The sequence below is a fragment of the Schistocerca americana genome, chromosome 5, assembly GCF_021461395.2.
Source record: "Schistocerca americana isolate TAMUIC-IGC-003095 chromosome 5, iqSchAmer2.1, whole genome shotgun sequence".
In the NCBI taxonomy this organism is placed as follows: domain Eukaryota; kingdom Metazoa; phylum Arthropoda; class Insecta; order Orthoptera; family Acrididae; genus Schistocerca; species Schistocerca americana.
The window spans coordinates 368,534,657-368,562,507 of record NC_060123.1 but is presented as its reverse complement, the minus strand read 5'-3'; the positions used below and the strand labels follow the sequence as shown (position 1 = coordinate 368,562,507).

Genomic DNA, 27,851 nt, shown 5'->3' with positions numbered 1-27,851 from the left:
CATACACTGCTTTCTCTTCGCCTTCCCTCTGCCACTACAGATTGCTATTCACGCACAGTTGCATCCCAGTCGGAGCTGCCGGTTGTAGTGGTCATGTGTGCATTAGGTGTGCTTGCTTGTGTGAATGTGTGTTTGTGTTTGTTTTCTTTGCTGAAGAAGGCTTTGGCCAAAAGCTGTAATGTGTAACAGTCTTTTTGTCGTACCTGCCTGCAACTCAACGGGTCATCTTTATGGTGAGTAACAATCTATTCTTTTCCTAACATTGTTGAAAACATATGATTGCACATTCAGAAAATTCTTCTACGGAGTAGGAGTTGTCAAGAAAATATGATTTGTGTTTTAAGTTAATTTTATTATCTATGAAATACTGTAAATCACTGGGTAGCTGATTAAATGTTCTTATGTTTGAATATTTTACTTCTTTCTGAGCCACATTAATGCTGAGTGGCTAACAGTCTAAGTCATTCTAGTATTAGAATGTGTGTTTTATTATTATTTCTATGAATCGTACTGTTGGTTTTGAATTGTGATTGACTGTTGACCACAACCTTCCTAATGGAGTAAATTTACTGTGACTATCTACAAAATGTTGTAGAGTGGATACCGTATTTTACCTTTAGTATATGGTTTAGTGATTGAAAATAGGGGAAGTCAGTCAACTTTTTGACATTTTCATCTCCAAAATCAGATGATATCCGTAATGCAAAAATTGCAGAGATTAGATATTTAGAATATCAGCAGCATGTAACTTCTGATCCTGTGTAAACACTGAAGAATTTAGAATATCCTGTTTCATTTATAAATTTACCCTTGTGCATCTTTTATGATGGTTTGGTCTTACATAATCAATCATGAGGCCTGGACAAGCCACAGAAAATATCATCATTTGGCAGTATCTCTTTCTCTTAAATTTTGTATACTCTGATTCACGAATTCAGAAATTGCACATTCTCTGGAGAGACCATTTTGAAACCCAAATTGTGACTAAGTATCTTATTCAGGTTGTCATGCTTCTTGCATACATAAACTTTTCCAGCAACTTCAAGCGGGAGGTAAGTAATTACCAATATCTGTCTTTCTTATAAAGGGGTCTGACAATAGCACATCACAGTCAGCCTACAGATATATCCTATGATAGTGGGATATTGCATGTGCAACTGAATACATTGCTTATACGTGTAGAACAGATTTTTTGTAATTTACTTGAGATATGTTAAATCCTGGCATTTGCTTATGGTGCTGTGGATCTTGGTGACATCCTGATACTTCCAAATTTCTTTAGAATGTAAAGAAAATTGAGCTGGTGGTGAATGGTGATGAATCAAAACATCTCGTGTCACGCTCTCCTTCCCTCCACTGTTGTTAATGGACATACCTTTGAACCAGTTCAAGAGTTGAAGTACTTGGGATCCACAGCCTTATAGACTAATGAAAATGAAGTGACAGAGGAAGTGCACCCCAAATAATAAATGATAATTGCTTGTTATTTAGCCTGAACAATTTATTCATGTCACATCTGATATCACAGAGGAATAAGGTTCAGCTGTACATGACATTAAAATGGCCAGTACTTTTATATGATTGTTTAACCTGTGTGACATCAGCAACAACAGAAGAAGGAATCTGCACCTTTGAGTAGTATCTGCAATAACTTGGAAGGTAAATGGGAGCAAAGAAAGAAAGATGACCTATCCCAGCAGTTTGGAAAGCCACACACTGGTCAAAAATTAGGGCAGAAGAGGCTACAGTGGTTTGGTCACATCTTTAGAGCCGATGTGTTCCTCCCTAACCAAGTCCTCCATTCTCAACTTGCTGAAAAATGTCTAAGGATGCAATGAAAGGCTCGAGCACTGACAATCCTCAAACAAGCATAGCTGACAGTGGTGGAAAATGAAGATAGAGATTTGAGCTTTTTGTAATGTGTGTCTGTAAAATTTGTGTAGTGTGTATTTACTATTATTTTCATTCTGCAGTGTGTTTTTTTCTTTTGTTTCTGCTTTGTGCCTTAAAGGCCCATTAATGTGATAAATGATGATAATGATGACCTGATTGCTATAATTTTTTGTTTGGCAGTTTTCGGTAATAACAAAGTCCTCACATTCTTTAACTGCTTTCCCAGTTTCCCTTTTAAATACTGATCATATTCTTGTAGATTTAATTTTATTATCAAACAATGGAAAATCCAGAATGGAATGTAACAATATTATGAGAAGAAAAACTGCTACACACCATGTAGCAGAGATGCTGAGTCACAGATAGACACAACAAAAAAACAATTAAAGCTTTCAGCCATGGGCCTTTGTCAACAATACACACACATATGCGCGTGCACACACACCCACGCAAATGCAACTCACACACACGAAATGCACTCTCAGGCAACTGAAACGACATAGCATCTCCATTATGTGGTGAGTAGCAACTTTCCTTCTCATAATATAAATTTAGTAACTTCAGCCATTATGCAGAGCTTTAATTTTTTTAAACACTTTCATTAAGGCAGCAAATTATTTCTTGCAACATGAAATCAGTCCTATTTCTCTGTTTGTCTTAATCATTTCCTGTGATTTCCTTTTCGTTTCACATGATGATTTGATTCCTTCTGTAATCTAAGGTGTTTTGATGTTTTATTACTGCCATATTTTGTTTTCTTGGGAAAGCTGCTGCTGAAGAATGATATAAATACATTAAACTTGGAATTGACTGGTGTCAAATTATACACATCTCAGCCCAGCCTGCAGGGCTGCCTTTGAACTTTGTCAGTTTAACATTAATTACTCTGTTTTCCATTGTGTACTACATTCCTTTGTAATTCTGTTGGGAAATTCCAAATCATTTCTTCCAGAATATTTAATTGTAAATAATTGTTCCAGTGCCAGCTAGTTTTTATGATCACAGGTTTACAACTTTTGATCTAAGCAAGAAGTACACATTAATGATTTTCTACTCTCCGAATATGCTGTGTGTCATTTTGTTTGGTGGCAACTCTCTTTAAAGACTTGTACATAACAACACCTCCTCAGTCCCACAATTCACTACATTGATTCAATGAACTGCTATTAGGGTATTCACTTGTCTGTCAAAGTCATCTGACTTCAGTCATACTGATTACATCTAGGTAGCAGTGAGTGTTACACTTGCCATGGACTCTTGCTCAGCCGATCTCTGTGATGCTAACTTGTGCAATCTAGGAGAGTGATAACAGCTGTTATGGATCAGAATGACTCTTCACTAGCCTTCTGTGTCCTGTAGAGTCACTGCCAATACACGTTGCTTCAATGATCGGAGTTAAGGGAGTGGTGCTATATGATACTTGGGAAGTGTGTGTATCACAATTGTTAACATAGCTTATAATTTCATCAAATTTGTGACCTGCTTATGTTTGTAGCTCTACAGACAGTGAGGCATCAAGTCACATCAATAACTAAGAAATTATGAAACTGAATTGCTAGCCAGTACTTACCTTTAAGAGGTGAAATGTGTAGAATTGCTGATACACATACGAAAGTAAAACAGACACACTACCCAGCTTTTGGAATTAATAGTTCCTTTCTTCAGGAATAGAGATGGATATTTTATTTTGTTTTATTTTATTTATTAACATTACAGAGTGACCCCATCACCTTGGTAACTATAGTGGGTTGTTTGCTACTACAAACCAGCCAATTTCCAGAATTTTGTTAATTTTATTGTTTTTTAATAATTAAATTGTTAATTAAAAAGAAAACAAAATAAAAAAAAACATGAGATACATAAAGCACGACTTGGAAAAGGAAAGAAAAAATTTTACTATATTCTTAAGAAGAAAAAATACACAAAACGAAAGATTTAAATAGCAAAGGATGCCCCTTTACGTGGCTGTTTTAATTGGGAGGGCTTCGATAAACATTTTGAGCCTGTTTCACCTGAATTAGCATATTCTATTCTACTACAGCTACTACTATATGTATATATGTTGTGATGTTAACTCTATGTAATTTACTATTTTTTACTACAATTGCTTCCTCCAATTAACTGCGCTGTAAGCAGGAGAGGAACCTCAGGAGCTGACCTCGAGCTTTGTCTCCACGTAGAGCACTTATTGTCGATGTTGTGCACTTGTGTTAGTGTATTTACATCTTATTATACTGCATATGTACATTTATGCACAATTTTATAAAGTTAATGATTTACAGTTTGCATTTTGTACATTTCACAAATTACACAATTGCATATTTGAAAACAATGATACAAATAACTAAATAATTACTTGTTTTACTTGCATAAAGAGAAAATTCATTGTTTTACTTCTATTACCAACTTATTTTTAAATTCCATGTATGTATTACTCATAGTAATGTTGCAGTCATGAGATCTGCTACTATGCCATATACGTATCTGGCAATATTGGAGTGTTCGTGCCATCATCTGTGCCTATATGTTCACCTGTTTCCAAATCAGTGTTTGGATCTCTTTAGTCCCATGCATCATCTACATCTATACTCCGCAAGCCACCTGACGGTGTCTGGTGGAGGGTACCTTGAGTACCTCTATCGGTTCTCCCTTCTATTCCAGTCACGTATTGTGATTTTATCCTCATGGTCTCTTCGCAAGATATATGTAGGAGGGAGCAATATACTGCTTGACTCCTCGGTGAAGGTATGTTCTCGAAACTTCAACAAAAGCCCATACCAAGCAACTGCAGAGTCTTCCACCGGAGTTTATCCATCACCTCCGTAATGCTTTCGTGATTACTAAATGATCCTGTAACGAAGTGCACTGCTCTCCGTTGGATCTTCTCTATGTCTTCTATCAACCTATCTGGTATGGATCCCACACCAGTGAGCAGTATTAAAGCGGTGGGCAAACAAGTGTACTGTAACCTACTTCATTTGTTTTCGGCCTGCATTTCCTTAGGATTCTTCCAATGAACCTGTCTGGCATCTGCTTTACCAAGAATTAATTTTATATGGTCATTCCATTTTAAATCACTCCTAATGCCTACTCCCAGATAATTTATGGAATTAACTGCTTCCAGTTGCTGACCTGCTATATTGTAGCTAAATGATAAAAGGATCTTTCTTCCTATGTACTTGCAGCACATTACACTTGTCTACATTGAGATTCAATTGCCATTTCCTGCACCATGCGTCAATTCGTTGCACATCCTCCTGCATTCCAGTACAATTTTCCATTGTTACAACCTCACGATATACTACAGCATCATCCGCAAAAAGCCTCAGTGAACTTCCGGTGTTATCCACAAGGTCATTTATGTATATTGTGAACAGCAACGGTCCTATGACACTCCCCCCCGGGACACACGAAATCACTCTTACTTCGGAAGACTTCTCTCCACTGAGAATGACATGCTGCATTCTGTTATCTAGGAACTCTTCAATCCAATCACACAATTGGTCTGATAGTTCATATGCTCTTACTTTGTTCGTTAAATGACTGGGGAACTGTATCAAACGCCTTGCAGAAGTCAAGAAACACGGCATCTACCTGGGAACCCCTGTCTATGGCCCTCTGAGTCTCGTGGATGAATAGCGCGAGCTGGGTTTCACGCGATCGTCTTTTTCAAAACCCATGCTGATTCCTACAGAGTAGATTTCTAGTCTCCAGAAAAGTCATTATACTCGAACATAATACGTGTTCCAAAATTCTACAACTGATCGACGTTAGAGATATAGGTCTATAGTTCTGCACATCTGTTCGACGCCCCTTCTTGAAAACGGGGATGACCTGTGCCCTTTTCCAATCTTTTGGAACACTATGCTCTTCTAGAGACCTACGGTACACCTCTGCAAGAAGGGGGGCAATTGCCTTCACATACTCTGTGTAAAATCGAACTGGTATCCCATCAGGTCCAGTGGCCTTTCCTCTTTTGAGCGATTTTAATTGTTTTTCTATCCCTCTGTCATCTATTTCGATATCTACCATTTTGTCATCTGTGCGACAATCTAGAGAAGGAACTACAGTGCAGTCTTCCTCTGTGAAACAGCTTTGGAAAAAGACATTTAGTATTTCGGCCTTTAGTCTGTCATCCTCTGTGCTGTACCATTTTGGTCACGGAGTGTCTGGACATTTTGTTTTGATCCACCTACCGCTTTAACATAAGACCAAAATTTCTTAGGGTTTTCTGCCAAGTCCATACATAGAACTTTACTTTTGAATTCGTTGAACGCCTCTCACATAGCCCTCCCCACACTACATTTCGCTTCATATAATTTTTGTTTGTCTGCAAGGCTTTGGCTATGTTTATGTTTTCTGTGAAGTTCCCTTTGCTTCTGTAGCAGTTTTCTAACACGGTTCCTGTACCACGGTGGCTCTTTTCCATCTCTTACGACCTTTCTTGGCACATACTCATCTAATGCATATTGTACGATGGTTTTGAACTTTGTCCACTGATCCTCAACACTCTCTGTACTTGAGATAAAACTTTTGTGTTGAGCCGTCAAGTACTCTGAAATCTGCTTTTTGTCACTTTTGCTAAACAGAAAAATCTTCCTATTTTTTTTAATATTTCTATTTACAGTTGAAATCACTGATGATGCTGTAACCGCTTTATGATCGCTGATTCCCTGTTCTGCGTTAACTGTTTCATATAGTTCGGGTCTGTTTGTCACCAGAAGGTCTAATATCTTATCATCAGGAGTCGGTTCTCTGTTTAACTGCACAAGGTAGTTTTCAGATAATGCACTTAAAAAAATTCATTGGATTCTTTGTCCCTGCCACCTGTTATAATCGTTTGAGTCTCCCAGTCTATATGTGATAAATTAAAATCCTCACCCAAAACTATAACATGATCAGGAAATCTAATCAAAATATTTTCCTTCAGGTGTTCTTCCACAACAGCTGCTGAGCCAGGGGACCTATAGAGACATCCAATTACCATGTTTGAGTCTGCTTTAACCGTGTCCTTCACTGAAATTATTTCACATTTTGGATCTCCGTCAATTTCCTTCGATACTATTGCACTTTTTATCGCTATAAACACACCTCCTCCTTCACTGTCCATACTGTCTCTGCGGTATACATTCCAATCTGAGTTTAGAATTTCATTACTGTTTACATCTGCTTTCAGCCAACTTCCCGTCCCTAGTACTATGTGAGCATTATGATCGTTCATTAATGAGAGCAGTTCTGGGACATTTCTATAGACGATCCTGCAGTTTACTTTTACCACACTAATATTGTCATTCTCTGTTATGTTTTGCCTACTGCTATCTTGTCGCGTCTCAGGAGGCATCTTGTCGGGCCTAGTGAGGGAATTCTCTAACCTAAAAAACTCACATGTGCACTCCACATGTAATCCGCTACCCTTGTAGCCGCTTACTGCGTGTAGTGCATGCCTGACCTATTCAGGGGGACCCTACAGTTCTCCACCGATAGCGGAGGTTGAGAAATTTGCACCCCAAATCTCCGCAGAATCATCTGAGCTGCTGGTTTAAGCCTTCCAATTGGCTCTAAACCAGAGGACCGCGATCGGTTCTTGGAACGACACTACAAATAGTTAGCTCAGATTCCACCCCATGAGCGAGACTTTCCACCTTCACCAACTCCACCAACTACCTGTATGAACTGAGGATGACCTCTGAACCCAGACGGCAGGAGTCATTGGTGCCGACATGAGCAACAATTTGCAGTGCGGTGCACCCAGTGCTCTCTATCGCCACTGGGAGGGCCTCCTCCACATCTCGGATGAGACCCCCCCCCCCCCCCCCCCCCCGCACGCCAACAGAGTTAACACTGGCCTTCTTCCCCAACCTTTCTGCTATCTCCCTAAGGCGCTCCAACACCTGCCCAATGTTGGAGCTCCCAATCACTAATAAACCCGTCCCCCCATGTGCCTGCTCGGACCTTGCTGAAGGAGCGGCCACATGTCCACTCACAGGCAGAGCGGGCATTGCCACACAGCCAGCCTCCACATTGACCCTCGGCCTGGTGTGACACGAACGCCATTGAACCCGCCACTCGCCTTGGGGAGAGAGTGGCCCAACTGCACCCGGTACCTGTGAAGATGTCTCGACAGCAGGGACCGTGGGTGAAGCTTGTTAACACCTTGGATGTACCATGTGACGCAGCAGACTCCCCACTGCCGCTACACTCCGAGGCAGCAGCGTGAAGATGGCTGACCATGGCCATCAGCACTCTCAGCTGTTCACAAACAGTGGCCAGCTCCTCCTGCGTCCGTTCACAGCAGTCACACATCCTATCCATCCTAAGAAATCAATTTACTGTAGAGAGTTAAGTAATCAACTTTTAACTAGACTGCTATTCACTAAAGGCGGCTGATAGCTGACTAAACTGTGGTTACTAGACACTTCTTGTTGGAAACAATGAAAATAAGCACTGTCTGTCTCTGGACTGTATTCAAAACAAACACGAAATCTATGGAACACTATTACTAGTACTCGAAAATTAAAGCTTCCTAAAAGCAGAAACACATGGAAAAAGAAATGACAAGTAAGAAAAACACGGTTAATACTTAAAAGCTTGCTGCAAAGGAGGTGTGAAGCAGACAGCAGTTACGATGACACTGGCAGTCATGCTGTGGTGTACGGTGTGTTTCAGGTCGTGATCTGGTATGTGGTCGTCGCTCTTATAAGCCTTGTGTAGCGCTCATGATATTTCGTCAACGATGTAATTAAGCATGCTTCAGTTATCAGGGTCTCTTAAAGCTTGATTTTTGATGTGTGTGTGTGTGTGTGGTGTGCGCGTAGGTGCATGCGTGCACCACGTTTTAGTGTTATGTGTTCGGGGGGACCCACACTGCCCAAAATGGCCAAAGTGGTGCAAGTGTGTTGGGTAAGGGCCATGGTCCTTCAGGATACGTCCCATACCATGACTTGGGTCAAAGTGTCTGAGCCTCAACTGTTCCCAGATGTTTGGGAAGAAGGAGAAAACCCAACAGCCCTTGTCAGACATTTCCCATTCTCTTTGCCATGTCTCGACCTCCCAAAGGTTTAATTGGTATTTTTCTGTTATATGCTCCCCTGTTATATAACTTATCCAGTCTTCCTCTTTTCAGCCATGCTCTGTGTCTAATGGTTATGTCAACAGAGTATGTTGCAAGTGCAACAGTAGGCGTTCTACTACGGTCACGGTGTCAAGTGCCCCTGGCATTCAGAGCAATACACCTCCTTGTCCATGCCTCACAATGGTTTTTTGGATTGTGAGTGAGACTCAATGCATCCAGGCACTTGCTGTGAAATACATTACGGATTTAAAGAGGGCTATATGATGCATTCACAGTTTCTGTAATGTGTTGAGTTTAGTGTGGCAAGTTGGTGCATTAGTCTTGTCATGTTTTCAGTTGTAAGTCTTACGTGCTCACCGAATGTGTGTGCTAGTGTTGTTCAGCTTAATGATGGGTTTCTCTGCAAGGCCCTTTGATCAATAAATATACTGCCTTGTATGCCATAATTCTGAGCTTGTTATGCATGTACCAGTCACATGTTTTTATAAGTAGTTGTGTAGCATTGTTTTCAAGTTACACTCTCGAGTTTGCAGTTATTACTACTAGAAAATCGTCAGCATAGGCTACTGTAGCCTTCACCCTATCTTCTTTGTTCAGATTGTTTAGGAGCCGTTCTATAGCAATATACCAGAAAATTAGCCCCCAGATGGAGCCTTGTGGGCATCATTTTGTTATTTTCTTGATAACTTTCTGTGTTCTTGCTTGCCATTGCACAAACCTATCTTTGCAGTAATCAAGTAAGCTATTGTATAAGACTGTCGGTGTCTGCATCTCTCGTAGCTGTCCGAACAAGGCAGGCCACCAGAGATTGTCGAAGGTGCTTGCTAAATAGGGGTAATACGGAGAAGATTAAAAAGGAAGGGTAAGATGAGAGGGACCCATGTGCAGTGAGGACAAGGACAGACAAAGATGAAAGGGGGTGGCATCACGGAGAGTAACTCAAAGATAGTGGTACTTTGGTAAGCAATGTGCCAGCTTCAGTCCAGAGACGATCAGGAGAGAGTGAGAGCATTAGTTAAACCATCTTACCAATTATCTGAGCAATTTTGGTCTTCACAACATTCTATGTCATTCACTGTAATGATCCAAGTATGACATTGTAGCCCAGAAGGCAGATATCATTTGCTCCAACATGCGCCGCTGTCTGCCGTTTGTTGCACCCTGTTCCCTCAGTGTTTGCCGGAACAGCCTCTTCAACATCATGAGAGAGACCACAAGACACACACAGACTGTCCAAAGTGATCCTTCCCATTTCTTGTTGCAATTTCCCTAAGCAGTACCAGTACTTGCTGTTCATTCAAACTGCCAGTGATTAACAAACCCTTGCTGTTTCGCACTTCCCTCCCCCTTAACAATGGACACACCAGGTTTCCCACCAGGAGAAGTATGTTCCACTGGCTCAGTTTCATCAGTGAAAGACAGTACCTCAGACCTATTGGTTTGAGGGATGGGTGTAATACCCTGAGACTCCCTGGTCCCTCTTCTCCCCCCCCCCCCCCCCCCCCAATCCCTGAGCTGTACTTCCTGTAGAGAAGACTGTATCAGTAGGAGAGGATGGTTCTTAAGAAATTTTTGATATCTCAGGTACATGTATCTCAATGATCCTCTCTTCACTCCCATTCAAAGCAGGTATCAGTGAAATGAAATGATCATATGGCATTGATGGCCAGGAGTCCCCATCCGGGGAAGTTTGGCTGCTGAGTTGCAAATCTTTTCAGCTAACGCCACATTGGGTGACTTGCATGTTGTTGTTGTTGATGAAATGATGATGAGGAAAACACAACACCCAGTCTCCGAGTGGAGAAAATCACTGCCCTGGTCAGGAATTGAACCCGGGCCCGCAGCATGGCAGTCAGACTATGCAGTCATTCAGCCGAGGGGCGGACAATGCTTCCCCCCCCCCTTTTTCCCTCACGACAGTACATTTTTGGATGTGTTATGCTGCAAGTTCCCTCCTTTAAGAACTGAAAGGATTAAGAAACCCAGGATAAAAATTTACTGATTCGCAGAAGATATTTTAACTTTGAGCCACACCCATATTTTCTTTCTGGAATCATGCTCACATAACAAATTTGAGAATAGTGAAAATTTATGATAAATGCAGACAATAAACACTGCTATAGAAAGGGGAAACTAAATGAAACACAATGCAACTGTTGTAATACACACTGAACACACTATCACACCACAGTTGTCAACTTCGTAATGTTGTGATCAAGCACATGACTAGAACAAAATGACCAACGAGTTGAGTTTGTTTCTTGTTAGAGGACCAAAGGATCTTGATATCAAAACGAAGCACAACTAGCTCAACCCAGTGTGAAACAGCTGATCTCAATTTTTTTTTATATTGATTCAGCTGAGCATTTTGAATTTTTGCCTCTATATCAGACAGACATCATTATTGTGCATGATTTTGAAAAGATTGGACAGTGAAATTCACAAAATGAGACCACAGCTGTGGTCCCTACAGCATGACAATTTGCTTGTCCATTCAGCTTTGTAACAAATAAGGCAACCACCCTTTCCCAGCCACTCTTCCCCTCTAAGACCTGGATACATATTACTTTCTTTCTGTTTTCAGGAATAATTTATGTTCAAGGAGATCATTTCAATCAACTGATGACAGTAAGGGAAAAGAAACTGTTACAAGCGATGAAAGCATTTCAGAGCGAACTTTTTAGGATTATAAGACAAAATTAATAAAGGAGGGACTTCATTTGAAAGAAACATGGACTACACTTCTGCAAAGTTAATTCAAATATAAAAGTGTTTCATTTTTGACACACATCATATTCATTTACAGAAGAGTAAGTAAATATCAGACACAGAATGGTGTGCCACTGTGAAATTACAAATATGAAAAAGTAAATTACTGATGTTAGTATTTAGGTTATGGATTTAAGAGTCCTTGCCTTTGGTGCAGTCACCTATGTCATGCGACAGTTATTATCGATTTCTGAATATGCAGATTTGCAGAGAGAGAATACACACAGTACCAGAAGAATGTAGTCAGCCAGCTCTCTCTCTCTCTCTCTCTCTCTCTCTCTCTCTCTCTCTCTCTCTCTCTCTCTTTTTCATGCTCAGTTCTCAGATACGTCAATGGTTACCTTTACACCTTCCATTGTTGTATGTTCCCTAATTGTAAGATTAGAGTACATCCTCCTGGGTAACCAAATATTTAATCTCCCTTTTAGTTCCTAAGCTGTTGTTATTCAGATTAAAGATGAAAGAATGTTTGTAGCAATTTCTGTAATGTCTAATTTACATGAACAATTATAATGAGCAATTTTGTGTGAAATAGGTAAGCAGTTACAGAATGTTTAAACTTCTGATGCGATCTTATGGAGATGAAACTCTAGGTTGAAGACAGTATTATCAACAGTCCTCCCAGTTAACTCTCTCATGCTACAGACATGCTCACTGCATTCTGGGCTGTGTGCAGCTTTGTTGTGGCCGTACTGCTTGACAAATGCTGAAACCCATGCTGACAGTGTTCCGGCTACTATGAAATACCTATCATCTAATTTTAAGAAAACTACCTGCTGACAAAATTTGATTTATGCACATCTTAAAGTTGACACCTATGTTCAATAAAGGACTCGATTTCTTTTCGTTACTTGTCATTGTTACTGCACTGCATCAAATTAAGTAAAACATTACAAACTATTTTAAAGAGTTTGCAGAGGTAAAAACACATTGCATAAACTTTGCATACGATTGATTTTAGCTCACACAGTGCATGAAATGTAGATAAGATATTGAAATTTTATTTAAAATTGAGAGCAGAATGATATCTCATTTTGTTCGAGTTACCAATTTTTATATTCAGCGGACAGTTGTGTGTGGCGTGCCCATCCAAGTCCTTGTGCATCACGAATCATGTGGTCATAACAACCATCTTACCCCAGAAATGATATCGAAACGATGTTTTTTTGCAAATGATAGCATGTGGTGAGGTTCACATGTTGTATGATAAATATTTGAATTTTTTTATTCACTGAGATATGAAAGTAATTGAATAAAGCAGTGAGAAGTCAGTGGTTCAGGATGCAAACACACTTCACTAGCACTGACACATCCACAGCGCCTGGGGAAGGGCAGACCAGGATATGTACACATATCAACAACAACAAAAGGGTCCAAAAGTAGCTCTAAATCAATGAAAGATGATCTTCAACGACGAAAGCCTTCAATTGATGACCCTCACTCTTACAAAATGAAATATCTTGATTGCACCAAAAAGTCATCTGTCACCTAACTTGCACAATAGTATGGACACACTATGGGTTCATGTCATAGGGGTTAAAGAGAGAGAGTTCCCTGTTTCATAACCAAAGGATCTCCACGCCAAATTAAGCACCATAGTCTCAAGTCAAAGAGATGCTCAGAACTTTTCTTATTTCAGTGGAATTGTGCATTTTAAAATCTTGCCTCAGAGTAGAAAGTGCATCATTTTGAAAAAGACTGCATTAGCAGATTCAAAAAATAAGACCATATCTGTGGTTCCTACATTGTGACAACACACCAACCCACTCAGCTTTGTCAAAAACATGACTGCCCTACCCAGTTCCTTCACACCCCAAGACATTGCTCCATATGATTTTTCTTTCTTCAAGAGTAATATACAGGATATAACAAGCTATGCATGCAAAATTTTTGACGGTTTAGAGGAAATAAAAAGAAACATTTTATACGTCAAAAATGTCACAAGTGCACAGTTTCTTTGCTAGTGTCCATGAAGGTTGTGTCATAGATAGGGTTCAAACTACAGTTTGATGAACACTGTTTTAGAGATGTTCCTGAAAATGTTGTCCATTTACACTAATGCAAATTGACATCTGCATGTTAATTATTGTCTGACATGCTCAAAATAACCAGATGTTTCATGAATAATGGTTGCAGCTTCAGCCAAATGGGCAACCAGCTCTTCGGGAGTTCTGGTGTGCCTCTTACACCAAACACTTCACCCCCCACCACCCCACCCCCTGCAGATCCCGTCCGTTCCCCTGCAAATAAGAAATCTGTAGGTCAGCAACATCTCGAACAATATTCTTGATCACCACCTCTTAACACCACTGGCAACAAAACCTTCATAGGACTCCTGGTGAGGAAACACTACACCTTTGACATTTTCATCACACTCAATAAGTGTTTTTTATCATCACAAAACATTCTGAAATTTTTGTATACAGAATTTTGTTTAAAGCCTTTTTTTGCTGAAGGAACAATATCAATACTATTGATAACATTCAGGAAAAAAATTATTGCACGTAATGAAGGGCATTTCAAAAGATCAAAGCCCATACACTGAAGGTTTGATTTGGTTTAACAAAGAACACATAAAGGGAATTATTAAAAAAGAATGTAAATAAATAAATAAATATGCCTTCAGAGTCACTGCCTGTGATGCAGCTTCCAAGGTCAGGCAGAGTGGTTACAACTTTACACGTCTGTACGAAATAGCACCAGTGATATCAGAACCATGTAAAAGAAATAAGCAGTTGGACAAATAAGGAGAAATAAAAGTTTCCATAATTTGATTTATTCTTCTGTTCAGAAAGAAATAGTGTTACCTAGAATTTGTATAAAATTTAAATTATTACTGTTTATTTCAAACTGTCAAAACAGTAGACACTAATGACTTAACATCCCAAAGAGACATTCATTCTCTCAACAGGACATTACGATGTGGTACATTAATGAAAAATTAAAAGAAAGAAATTCTGAAAAAGCTTTATTGCACCAATCCCATCTACATGATCAGAGTCAATTCACCAAAATGAACGCTATCAAACAGATTATTACAATACAGATATTCAGCAATCAAAAACTATAAAATGAAATTTAGCTTTCTGACATGTCCTTATAGAAGTCTTCATGAATTACACAGGTGCAACATCTGCACAAGAAATTGTGTCTCACATGACACACAGAAAAACTTACTTGAGATAACTGTGTATTCTATATTATAAGCATGTAGGTTTCATAGGAGTGGGGAATGTAAACACTATTACTTTAAGAATACCTTCAAATAATGCAGAATTACTGAACAAAATAGATTCCTTCACATTTTGTTGTCTTACACAAAACAAAACAGATTACACTGTTTTGAATGAATGCTGGAGACTAACAACATATGGTATGCTGCGTTATGTATGTATAGTACCCCAATCATCATTTAGTTACCGTGGCACTGATTTCTCAAGCTTCACATTTACATTAAGCACTGTGAGATATTCTACATGTTCTTGCTGTATTACTTACACTACCTTCATGTTCTCCTCTAAAATTTGTGTATACTCACTTCACCAACAATAATTCATTTAAAATCAATATTTTCCCTCATTTATTATCATCCATTCCTCACATACTGCTACAAAAGCTGATGAACGTATCAACAATTTAGAAAATGCCTCTTGCACAATTTCATTCCAACATACACAGAAAATATACAAAATGCCTATTTCTGACAATTACAGCAGGAAAATTAACTTAAAAGCAACAACAAAGATCAATCTTGCTAAGTTTTTAAGCAGTATATTGCTTCAACACTCTCTTTTGTCATGTGCCCCCATCACCTTATTAGATACGAATATTTCCGTTCACAATGCAATGTCTGTCTTTGAGCATGGTAAAGAATAATTATCAGTTTGATTCAGGCGTGCTCAGATACCAATGAGGACCATTATCTTTTTCCTATGGACATAAATAGCACTATTAATAATACATACATATTCTTTTCTGTGCTGCTCTTTTTCTTCTTCCCAAAGAAAAGAACAGCATACAATAATGAATCTTTGTATAACCTTGTCAGAAGTTCATGAACTTTACAGCAAAATAGTACATCACATTCCAGTTCCAATTTTTGTCTTTTAGGTACGGGCAAGAAGCAATTTTGTAGTTTTTTGTTTTCTTTTTTGGGGTTATATGTTGGGTACAAAACTTAAGGCTGACCAAGAAAACTGTATTCCTGGCAACGAGGGCAGCATGGTGCCATACTGTACTTCAGACAGAAATGAGTAGAACACAGTGTACAACCTTTAAGGTATCTACTATTGTCTTCTGTGGTGGAAAAAAGAAAGGACAAAGAAAGGAGGAGGAAGATGAAATACACTTAGCTTACAATGAGGTAATTCCAAAAAACACAGTGTTCTTCCATGCATACATTTTGATTGGTCAGACTATACCAATATATTGTCAGTCAAAATTAATTCTGATGGATAGTTCAAATATTCAGCAAGAAGTTCAATACATTATACACCATGCGACATGGTCAAAATAATTTCAAAAGAACAAACAAAGTTTACCTACAGCTATTTACTGACAACATAGAATCCAAGAGAGCCTCAGCAATCACAAGAGCAAAATCTGTATAAACACTCATACATTAAATTATTGTCTGCCATTACATACTTCAGGCATCCTCCAATAAAACTGTATCTCACAAAAGTATATAGTTATAACAAACTAAAAACAAATATGGATCACATTTCATCAGTCAAGAGCAGCACCAGTCAGCACACTAGCCTCTTTTGGAAACTAGTTAGTACAAAATGAAGATAAAATTAGTATATACTGTTGCTACAGAATTTTAGCAGAATGCTATTAGAGAAATTTCATTCATTCAACTATTTGAGTGTCTCATCTTAAACTTTTCTAAATAGTCAGATTGACATGAGAATATAGTGTATATAAAAATTGAATTCTTTCACACTCTTTGCACCTCTATATCATAAAAGTACAAAATATCTTAATAGGTTATTTATTCATGACTGGAGAGTAACGTGTAATTCTAACAATTATTTCAAATTTAATTATTGCAGAGAGTAGTTTAATCACAGCAGTCAATGATCCGAGTTAAGTTACTAAATTTGTTACCATCAAAAAGAAATATTTGAAACATCTGTATTCAATGCTAAGTATTTAGTAACAGTATTCTTACAGAAATTGATGGTACACATTTCATAAGACTTCAAAATCTGAATGTTTCTACAAGATACTAATAGAGATGCTAGAACACTAACAATAATATTTAATATATATAACATGGAATATTAAACACTATACTATACATCAGTAATAACTGAACAATTTAAGATGTGTATGTTTAGTGAAACAGCAAATGATTTGATAGATTTCATATGAATGTAACAATGATGAATGAGTATGACTGAAATTTATTTAAAGTATGAATTTATTCATGACAGGTTTAACTTTAAAATTTGTATTCTTCAAACCCACATATTTTTGTTTTGTTTCCAATTTTAAAAAGGCATAATTGATTTATTTGTGTATTTTTCCACTTTCCAAAGTCACTGCTTTAATTCATAAAGTTCTGCACATAAAAATGTGTGTGATAAGTCAGTTACTCTTTCCAGAGGGCTGTGATCCCTCAGGTTTTTTTTGGTGCGATCAATTAATAATGTCCTTCCAGGTGTTGGGCCAAGTTTTTTTCCATTTTATGCACCACATTTTGATGACTGACCCAGCCATCTTCTTCAGGTGCAGCGAGTTTTACTATTATGTTTACTCGCTGCCCAGATTTCAAACAGCAACACTCGCAGCACCTGAAGAAGATAGCTGGGTCAGCCATATTAATATTGTACATAAAGTGAAATCAACTTGAAAGAACACCTGGAAGCACTCTATTAACTTTCTTCAGTGGTTCTATGTAGATACAGGTATTCTTTTATGGCAAAACAGCAATTATGTTTGAAATGTGAGAATCATTTTGGTAACATTTTTCATAATAAAAAAAAGAGTTTAAAATATATTTTTCAAAATTCTTCAGCTTGTTGCATTTTTGTTGGAAATCTAAAAATAAATAAATCCATAATTTCAGTGACTGAACTGAAATACTATTCCATATGTTACTTATTTTAGCACATTAACAATCCAAATTGATGCTCAGTATATTCTGAAGTAGCTTAGATGTTAAAGTTAACTGCTGCAACATCAGAAGTGGTTTTTTTGTGAGGGGGAGAGTTCCATTATCAGAAAATAAGGAAAATCTCAAAGAACAGATGACACTACAAAAGTGTTCTGCTGCACACACAGAACAAAATTTTACGAACAAACTTTCGCTTCCTGCTATTAACTGAACAGGAATATTGAATAGTCTCTTCTCTATCTCAAATCCCTCTTTGCCACATACAGTAATTTGAAAATTGCTGCTACTGTTTGCATAGATAGGCATCTGCTGACCAACTACTCTGTCTAAAATTTGCATCACAAATGTATCTATACTTTTTTTAAAACACTGAAAGCTGCAGTTTCATATTTCTGAATAAATACAAAATTATGTAACATATTAGTCTTTCTTGTTTTTGCTTCAAATATGTGCACATCAGATATTTAAGTTCTGGAAACTTTAATTTGTCTTTGAATTTAACCATCATGACACACACAATGTGAGCCTACTAAGAAACTTCCGAGTTCACAACTAGTGCACACAAGAGAACAGATTAACACCCAATATGGGAAGGTGGCCATACATAAAATACTCCTCAAACACAACAAATTGCTCTTGTCTTTTACACACACACACACACACACACACACACACTATACATATGTATTCTCCAAAAATCATTTCAGAGCAATAACTCCTACACTCTAATAAAAAATAATACAACTCCAAGTCCATCGAAGGTAGAAGTGCGATGCACAGCAAACGCAACTCTGCCTTCTCTTAAAGTCACCGTCAGTGGAGGATGGGGGCTACAGGTTGAGTGAACAGATGCTACATGGAGACGCGCACTGGTGTGGGTGGTGCTCAGGGGGCTGCACGCCGGAGCTGGTCTTGCCGTGCTCCAGCAGCAATCTGTGATGCAGCATTTCACCCACATACATGTTGTTCAGAGCCAGCCAAGGGGCACTATGAGGCCACAGGATATCCCCACTAGTGGAGGCTGATGCCTGAGCAACTGCCAACTGCTGCTGTTGCTGCTGCTGCTGCTGCTGTTGTTGTTGTTGCTGTTGCTGCTGGTGGTGGGGGTGATGGTGGTGATGGATCTGCTGCTGTTGCTGCTGATGTTGCAGGTGGGGAAGCTGCAATTGCTGCTGCTGTTGCTGCTGCTGTTGTTGCTGCTGCTGCTGTTGCTGCTGCACATGGTGGCTAGAACGGCTTGATGAACCCCGTCGTCCTCCAGTACCACCTGCAGCCCCGCCCTCCACTCACATCACCTGAACATCAAGACACCAGTAAAAAAAAAAAACAGAAGCAAGGTGTGGAACAGTTGAGCTGGTGAAACAAAGAAGGAAAGAGATTCAATGCAATTGTACTGATGGAAGCATGTACAATATTTTATAAATAGGAAGCTAGAAATGAATAATAGTTTGCACCTTCTTGCAAGAAAACAATTTTAAGGTTTGCTAGAGACAAACATATTTCACCACAGTTGTGGAATAGTCAGTGAATGTGTAGTTAATTCCTCTCAAAAGACTTTCTGATTTCCTTTGGCTGCTTATCCACTTCAGTCACACTTTATAATTGTTGTTGTTGTTGTTGTTGTTGTTGTTGACCAGCTCAGCCCTGTTAAATTGTTTATTAACTCTTTTATATGCCTCACTGCTACATTTGTATGGTAACACTAGCAACTATTAACACTAGTGTCCAACATGTCTGGTTAAAGATAAACATAGAATTGTGTTGTTCTGTAAGATGGACCCTGTTATCACTATTTTCTGCAAGAATAGATTTTAAAGTCGAGGAAGATTAAAACCAACAGCTACTGACATATTTGTTCAATTACCGGCTCTTTCCGCTCGTGGACATGCATGCGCGTGCTCACGCACACACACAAGACATTTTAATTTCAGTATGCTTATGTTCTCTAGGGTAAATTGTCAATCCACCCAAAATCTCTAGGGCACACTGTCATTTCCACACAAAATTTAGATGACCTACGAACTTTTGGCATGTGTTCCTTTGTTGATGAAACAGCACATCATGAAATACCGAAAATGCTGTGAATGACTCTACAGCATACTGCATTTCTGACTACACACTGCAATACAAACTGTATACTAGCACAGGAAACTTTTACAGTATGTATACATCACACTAAGACAGAGGACCAACTTTATAGGTACATGATAACACGTAACATGGAAAAATTTTTCCTTGTCTCTTCATCCACTCTGAGAACACTTGAAGTTTGTTGAATTCTTCTTCATTTTATTCTTACTGCTCACTGGGCATGCAATCCAGTTTTAGAGCACATGGCAGTCATCCACTGCTGAAGCAGTTCTGCTGTAACTGTGCAACAGCAATTTCAAAATTTTTACTCTCCTCTTGCGTCCTTGCATTTTGGCACCCCATTGATAAATGAACTATTGGGTGGAAGTTTTTGACTTGCTAAATAATTTTCCACAGGTACAAGCTGTGACAGGAGCTCCAGTACACCTGCAAGTTATGAATGGTGACTGCATCAAGTTAACTTTGCAAAGAGTGAGTTACTGAAGCACTGCGAGGGAAACAGAAGAGCAACACAGTGAATACATCAAGGAAGGAGATGAAAAATTTATCTAGTCATACAAATATAGTAATTCTAGTCTTCGGTCTGGTAGGGTGAAGTCTGACTATTAGGCATGGTGAGGATGTAGGAAGTGCTACATTTTGAATAAATGTGTTCCTTGACCTGTCCCATACAGCTATAGGTAGCCTTCCATGCTGGAATCATCTAACTTTATGTGAGGCTGTACAACAATTATATTGAGTCTTTCCTCACTGTATTTTATAATCTAAGTGTTACTTCGTACATTTTAAAATACCAAATACAAAACAGCACAATTTCATATACACTTTCATTTAGAGATTCCTCACAGTTTGAGTCAATTTAATGTAGACATTGTCTGTACACAGTTTGACCCTGAGTATCTGAAAATGCAGCTAAAGTTTGGAAAGAAGTTATTTGTTTTGTTTTGTTATCCATTGTGGAAATGGCTTATTCTTCACTTTTACAACAGTGGACTCTCACATGGATACTTTCAATGATTTGCAATACGACAGGTGGAAGCCATCCTGACATGTCACGAAGTTTACATCCTAAAACAAGCACATTTACTATACTCTGAACATAAATTGTGATTACTTGGTCTTGAAATTGTGTAATTTAAATAAGTTTGCCCTCATGCTAATACACTGAACACGAAGTGTTACTTGATTACAGATACTTTGCAAGCAGTTGGAATATCACAGACAAGTGCTGTTAACAGTGTTTTTGTAGATCAAGAAGGGATCATTGTCCTTACTTCAAGAAGGAGAATGAAACCGCAGAGGCCACTGGCTAAAATAACTGTATTATTTATGCATATTAAGGAACACCATTTATATATATAATCCTCCAAGTCTACATAACTCAATAGTCACCACATGGCAAAATGTGATACATTAGTTACATTACTTTGTACATCACATGAGGGAACAGCACCGAGTACTTGTCGGTTTGAGTTTTCTCTTGCAGGCAACCGTTAACTTATAGAAACATTGTTTTGGCATGTCATTCAAGAAATCATTGTGCAAGGATTTGATACTGAGGAAGTTAACAATCAGTGCAGTAGTGGCAGAGAGCTGATTGCAAACTTTAATGTTCAAAGCAGATCAGTTTTTGAATTAGAATGGTCAATTTTAGGTTGTGGATTTCCCAATAAGGTTTCAGGTCCTCTGAGCAATGAGAAACAGGAGATCTGTATATCTTAAAGACATTGTCCTTTCTATCTGCTACAAAGCTGGCATCCAATTATCTAATCAGTGGAAATTCATGAGCATATTCATGAGCATGATCTGCTTTGAACATTAAAGTTTGCAATCAGCTCTCTGCCACTAATGCACTTAATTGTTAACTTCCTCAGTATCAAACCCTTGCACAATGATTTCTTGATGAAATGCCAAAACAATGTTTCTATAAGTTAACAGTTGCCTGTAAGAGAAAACTCAGACCGACAGTTACTCAGTGCTGTTGCCTTATGTGATGTATAAAGTAATGTAACTAATGAACCACATTTTGCCCTGTGGTGACTATTGAGTTATATAGACTTGGAGGATTATATATATATATATATATATATATATATATAAATGGTGTTCTTTAATATGCATGAATAATACAGTTTGGTTTTGTATACAACACCTTAGTAGTTGCAGGAGAAATCTATGTGATCTATGTTATGAGTAACATGATCATGTAATAGATTAATTGAGTACACACAGTATTTGAAGCAAACTATGAACTACAAAAATTGTGTTATTCCCAAATACACAATAAACTAAGGGAAACATGTTAGAATCTACCTGCAAAATCTGACTTGCTTCAAATGCAGTTCCTGGCAAAAGGATTACAGGACTGGAAACATGGCCAGATTCTACACACACCATGTTAGGAAACTCATCATCTCCAAAATCTGTTATTTCTTTGGCCTTCTCAATCCATGGATTCCACACAACTGGAAATGTAAGAACATAGTCAAACTGTAAAATTTGTTTCATAAAAAGAATAAGAAAATCAAAACTGAAATTTTAAAACATGTAGCCATACAAAATCTTTCAAAACTTTTTTTATGATTAAGCACCTATTTATTTGGTAATGCCTTTCTATTTCACTACTGATTTGGTACACAGGCCAACAAAAAATATTTTGTTTACTTTCTGTTAGATAATAATCTCATGGTTTATATCCGACATCTGTCTTTCTACCCCCACCCCTCTCTCCCACAGGCTTTGTCATAACGTAACTTCATTACAAACTAGAAAATAAGGAAAACACAGATAATAAATGTAATGTAATTTTTCAATATGAACTAAGACTATACCAAATACAAAAATGAAAACTCCTCTTCATTACATATGAATTATGTGCCCATTGTCTGATGTTTCCTTTCCCTCCTCTTCTTAAAGCAAGTGATATAGCTTTTTCTCCAACGAATTGCTTGTTGTATGTCCAGGTGAAGTGATAGACAGTAGCCTCTCAACATATTGATATTCTAGAGTCCCTGATAACTTCTTTTATTCACTTTCATGTCATGATGAAAGACCTCAGCTTCTCCCTCACGGGCATCAAGTAAATTTAGTCTGTGTGTGTGTGTGTGTGTGTGTGTGTGTGTGTGTGTGTGTGTGTGTGTAAGGTGGGAATCAAGACTGTTCAAAAAGTGAATCTCAAGGCTCATCAAATAGCCTCATATCTTGAACTTTTCCCATCTGTTGGCAGCAGCAGAAATATGTTGTGCATCTTTTCTAAGCCTACAAATTTAGTAACAACCTTCGTCAGTGATATCACACCATCCTCTCACAGTTGCTGTCAATTCAGAATCCAAAATCTAACATTTTTCAAATGTCAGGTCCAACAAACATGTCCATTTTCAATTCTCCATCTCTATGGAGGGCTTTCAACATCTGTTTTACTAGGCCCAACCTCTTAAGTAGAGGTAGTAATAGATTTGTTTTAATCAAAATAGGTCTTCCCATACAATGAAGTGGAGGAAGAATAAAAACCATAAGTGCACTGAAGATATGACTGTGCTAGCAGAAACAGAGGAAGACCTCCAGGAAATGACGGAGAATATTGTGATTGTGGATAAAGAATGTGGAAGGAAATTGAATGCTGGCAAGATCAAAGCAATGAGAATCAGCAAAGATGACATGATTACTATATCACAAGATGGAATGGCATTAGAACAGCAGTATTTGGGAAGGTTGATAAGTTCCTGTGGAAGTTGCCCAAAGGAAGTGAGATGCATAATCTCCATGGGAAAGAGAGCATTTGGGGGAGTGAAAGGTTTGTTGGCAGCCTGAAGCATCTCCATTACACCTAGGAAGAGGTTCGCGAAACATTCTGCATTGAGAATGGTGTCTTATGGTTCTGAAATGTGGCCAAATAGACAAAAAGAACAGAAATAGTTAGAAAGTTTTGACATTTGGTTATAGAGAAGAAAGAGGAAAGTGAAAAGGTCCAAAAGAATGGGAAATAAGGAGGTGCTGCACAGGGTAGGAGATGAGAGGAACTTCATGAGGATGATACAGTAGAGGAAAACATTTTGGATGGGACACATATTATGCAGGAATTGTATATGACAGAGAATGATGAGAGGGAGAGTAAAAGGAAAAAGAGGGAGAGGAAGGAGGACAGGAGTGCAAACAGAAATGAAGAGAGGAAAAAGTTACAAGAAAAATCAAGGAGGATGCTCAGGACAGAGATATGTAAGATGGCCAGATGATACCTGCCTGAGGGGCGCTGAAGACCATGCTGTCGTGCGCCCACAAAACCCCTCTACTACTCTACTACTACTCTACCTGCCTGAGGAGAGATTTATAGAGAGAAGGAAACAGTTTGCCCAGTAGTTATGTGCCACCTAATTTTCAGTTTCATACTTTCGTTAATTTAAATAGCATGTGAAATACATACTATTAAAAAAATCACTAAAAATTTCGATTTTCAAATACTGACTGTTAAATGTAAAGAAATAAATGTTAGGTTATATGGCTCTTTTGTTATCATATTAGGATTCAACATACTAAAAGCTAAAGGAATAAGTCACCTTCATTAAAAATGTTTTTTCATCATTGGTCTGTGTTATAATGTTTTGGATGCCAGCAAAAATTGCAACATCTCATAAAAATATTAACAAATTTAAGACTCTGCTGTAAAAATGTTACAAATTTAACAATTTTTTAAAATTATTTGTTTGCATTGAAGTAGTTACGAAAAACCTGATTACACTTTAAACCATTTTTTAAACTGAGAAACAATGAGTGTGATGCTTGGAATATGCAGAAACTCTAAACACTGGTTTATTACACTGACAGGCTTCTATTAATTTTCTACATTAAAATAATTTCTTCAATACGGAAGTACCTAAGAAACAAAATTCTTAACATTAATTGTGACATTTTCAACTGAAATACCTGTGTCAGGGAAATTATATTTCTGGATTCTCATTTTACGTCCCGAAACTACATTGGTTATTATATGTTCTTGAGGAGTGTTCTGGTATATGCGATCAGTCCATTCTGAAATAGTTACAACATCACGGCCTTCTTGGAAAATGGCACCGTCGCGTGTCTGTTAGGACAAAATACATTAAAAAGTTAAATATTGCAATATGTATGTCATATGTTACCATATGTTACTTTATACATGTGAAGTTCAGTATATGGTCAGTCTATATAGGGTCTAACAAAAGTGTATAGCACAAATTGCAGGACACATTCCTCACACTTAGATCATGAAATTATGTTATATAAACATGGGTCTGGGAATTTTGTTTCCATGTTATAACTCATTTTGTCCAACTCATTAATCATGGGAAACACATTATCTAACAGAACATTAAAATAATGGGGAACATGCGTTCTTGGTGATGTCTGGTTATGTTGTGCACTGCCAGTGTTTCGTTTTACATGTCCCTGTTTCCACGTGATGTACATTATTGCTTGTTTACAGGTAAAATCGACTGTTCTAACAATCAGTACGACTGTTGCAAGCACATAGGCTAGTACGTAGAGTTAATCACAGACCTGATTCATGCAATGGCAGTGTACACAAATGCAGAGATGTCAGATGCCCATTTGATGAATGGATTAGCTGATGGCAATGCCACTTGTACTCGATGTTAGTACCGGGAGAGATTTCCAGGATGAAAGTACCCCGACAGGAATATGTTTGAAGTCACTGATCATCGACTTAGAGAACAAGGGGCATTTAAGCCTGATACTTGCAACCATGGGAGCCTCGAAGGACGAGGACACTGCAGTAGGAGATTGCAATTCTTCATGCAATTGACGACAACCCTAGTGTCAGTATAAAACATGTAGCTCCCACACTGAATGTTAACCACACGACTGTCCGGTGTCACATGGGAACCATTTGTATCCACACCATTTATAGTGTGTGAAGGCACTATCAGCAGCTGATTTTCCTGCACAAGTACTCTTATGCAAATAGTTTATTCAACGAAGTGTCAACCCCAATTTTAGTGCAACGGTGCTGTTCACAGATGAGGTGGAGTTTAAAAGAGATGAGATTGTAACTTTTTGTAATTGACATTCTGACAACTGTTGAAACAAGTCATCAACAAAAATTTTCTGTCAGTGTTTGGGCTGGCATTGTTGGGGACTGGTAGGGCTTCACTTTCTGGCACCCACGCTCAACAGAAAAAGTTATCATAATTTCGTACAGAATGTTCTACATGATCCTTTAGCAGATGTGCATTTAGCTGTGCAACAAAACATGTACTTCAGGCAGGATGAAGCAACTCCTCATTTTAGTGTTAATGTCAACTGGCTTCTAAATAACAGATTCAGTGACGGATGGATAAGTAGATATGGACCAATTGCCTGGCCTCCACACTCTCCAGACCTAAATCCACTGGACTTTTATTTGTGGAGGCATTTGAAAGCTATTTTGTATGGAACCTCGGTACAAGATGTTCAGAGTCTCTGTGCCCATATTATGGAAAGCTCCGAAACGATACGCAATACTCCAGGGATACATCATGTCTCTGAGTTTCACTATGACAGCAGGTTGATGCACGTATCAATGCCCACGGAGGGCATATTTAACACCACCTGTAAGAAAGAGTTGCCTGTGGGATGCTGGTGCTTTCTGTTCATGTGGGTTTCCCGTCACTAACGAGTTGGAGAAAATGAGTTGTAACATGGAAACAAAGCATTTCCAGACCCATGTTCATATAACATCATTTCTTAATCTATGTGTGAGGAATGTGTCCTGCAATTTGTGCCACGCAGTTTTGTTACACCCTTTATATCAGCAGCTAAATAGCGCTGAATTCACAACGATGATGCATCTCTTACCTTATCAATGAATGTGCAGCCATGTAACCCCGTAATCTGGCAACGTCGTACATCAGGAACTTTAAAATAAGTATGAAGCAGTAAATTGAAACTGAATGTAAGGTCTTTGCTAGGATTGTATATGCCTATATTGAAATGTAGCTCCTTTTCTCGTAGTATCAGTCTGTATGTGAGGCGAAATCTGAAATGAAAACTACTGCTATGAGATCTTTTACATTCTAACAGAATGTTGTCTATTACTTTTGACCAAAATCTTTTAGAGGACCACAGACAGAGGAGGAAATGAACATTCCAATATTAATGTGTAACATTATAATTTAACAGTTATAATTATACACACACCCAACTTAAATATAAAATATATAATAGATACGGTTCACTCTGGAAGTAGACTTGAAAATCAGTTACTCTAATAACAACCTAATGGATAATTGACATACCAGAAAAAAATGTACATATTAATAATGAAGTCGTGAAACCACTTAAAGTTGGTTGTATGTAGACTTAGTCAATTGAATAAAATAATCTTTCCAAATGCTTGCTTGTTGACCACAATGGCACTAAAATAGAAGCTGATAAAATGAAAGCTGAAATATTAAATTATGTTTTCTAAAATTCCTTCACTGATGATAAACATGCAGTTCCCATGTTTGACCATACTGTGATTTAAAAATAAATGGGGGGCACAAGAAACTGCTCGATAGAGGAAAGCCACAGGATGTGACAGGATGATCACTAAGTTCTATATTGAATATGCTTATTCTGCAAGACATTCAAATTTATAAGAAGTATCATAAGACTCCCCCATATGAAGCATGGACCATGGGCCTTGCCATGGTGGGGTGACTTGCATGCCTCAACAATACAGGTAGCCATACCATAGGTGTAACCACAATGGAGGGTATATATTGAGATGCCAGACAAACGTGTCATTCCTAAAGAGAGCTAGCAGCCTTTTCAGTAGTTGCAGGCCTTTTAATTAACATCGACCAACATCACGTGGCTGTAATGGTACTGCAAACAGCTGTAAGCAAAGGGAAACTACAACTGTTATCTTTCCTGAGGAGCTATAGC

General features: G+C 38.2%; 1 protein-coding gene across 1 annotated transcript in view; it reads right to left on the bottom strand.

Annotated features, from left to right (window-relative positions):
• Positions 1–14,689: 14,689 nt before the first annotated feature.
• Positions 14,690–27,851, bottom strand: part of LOC124616172 (glucose-6-phosphate 1-epimerase) — a 234,438-nt gene continuing 221,276 nt past the window's right edge. Inside the window, exons 5-8 of the mRNA XM_047144454.1 lie at positions 26,778–26,958; positions 24,870–25,026; positions 22,263–22,414; positions 14,690–19,153 (exon numbers count right to left, since the gene is read on the bottom strand). Of these exons, the coding sequence (XP_047000410.1) occupies positions 19,145–19,153; positions 22,263–22,414; positions 24,870–25,026; positions 26,778–26,958 (499 nt within the window). The 3' untranslated portion in view covers positions 14,690–19,144. The remainder of the gene's footprint in view (positions 19,154–22,262; positions 22,415–24,869; positions 25,027–26,777; positions 26,959–27,851) is intronic.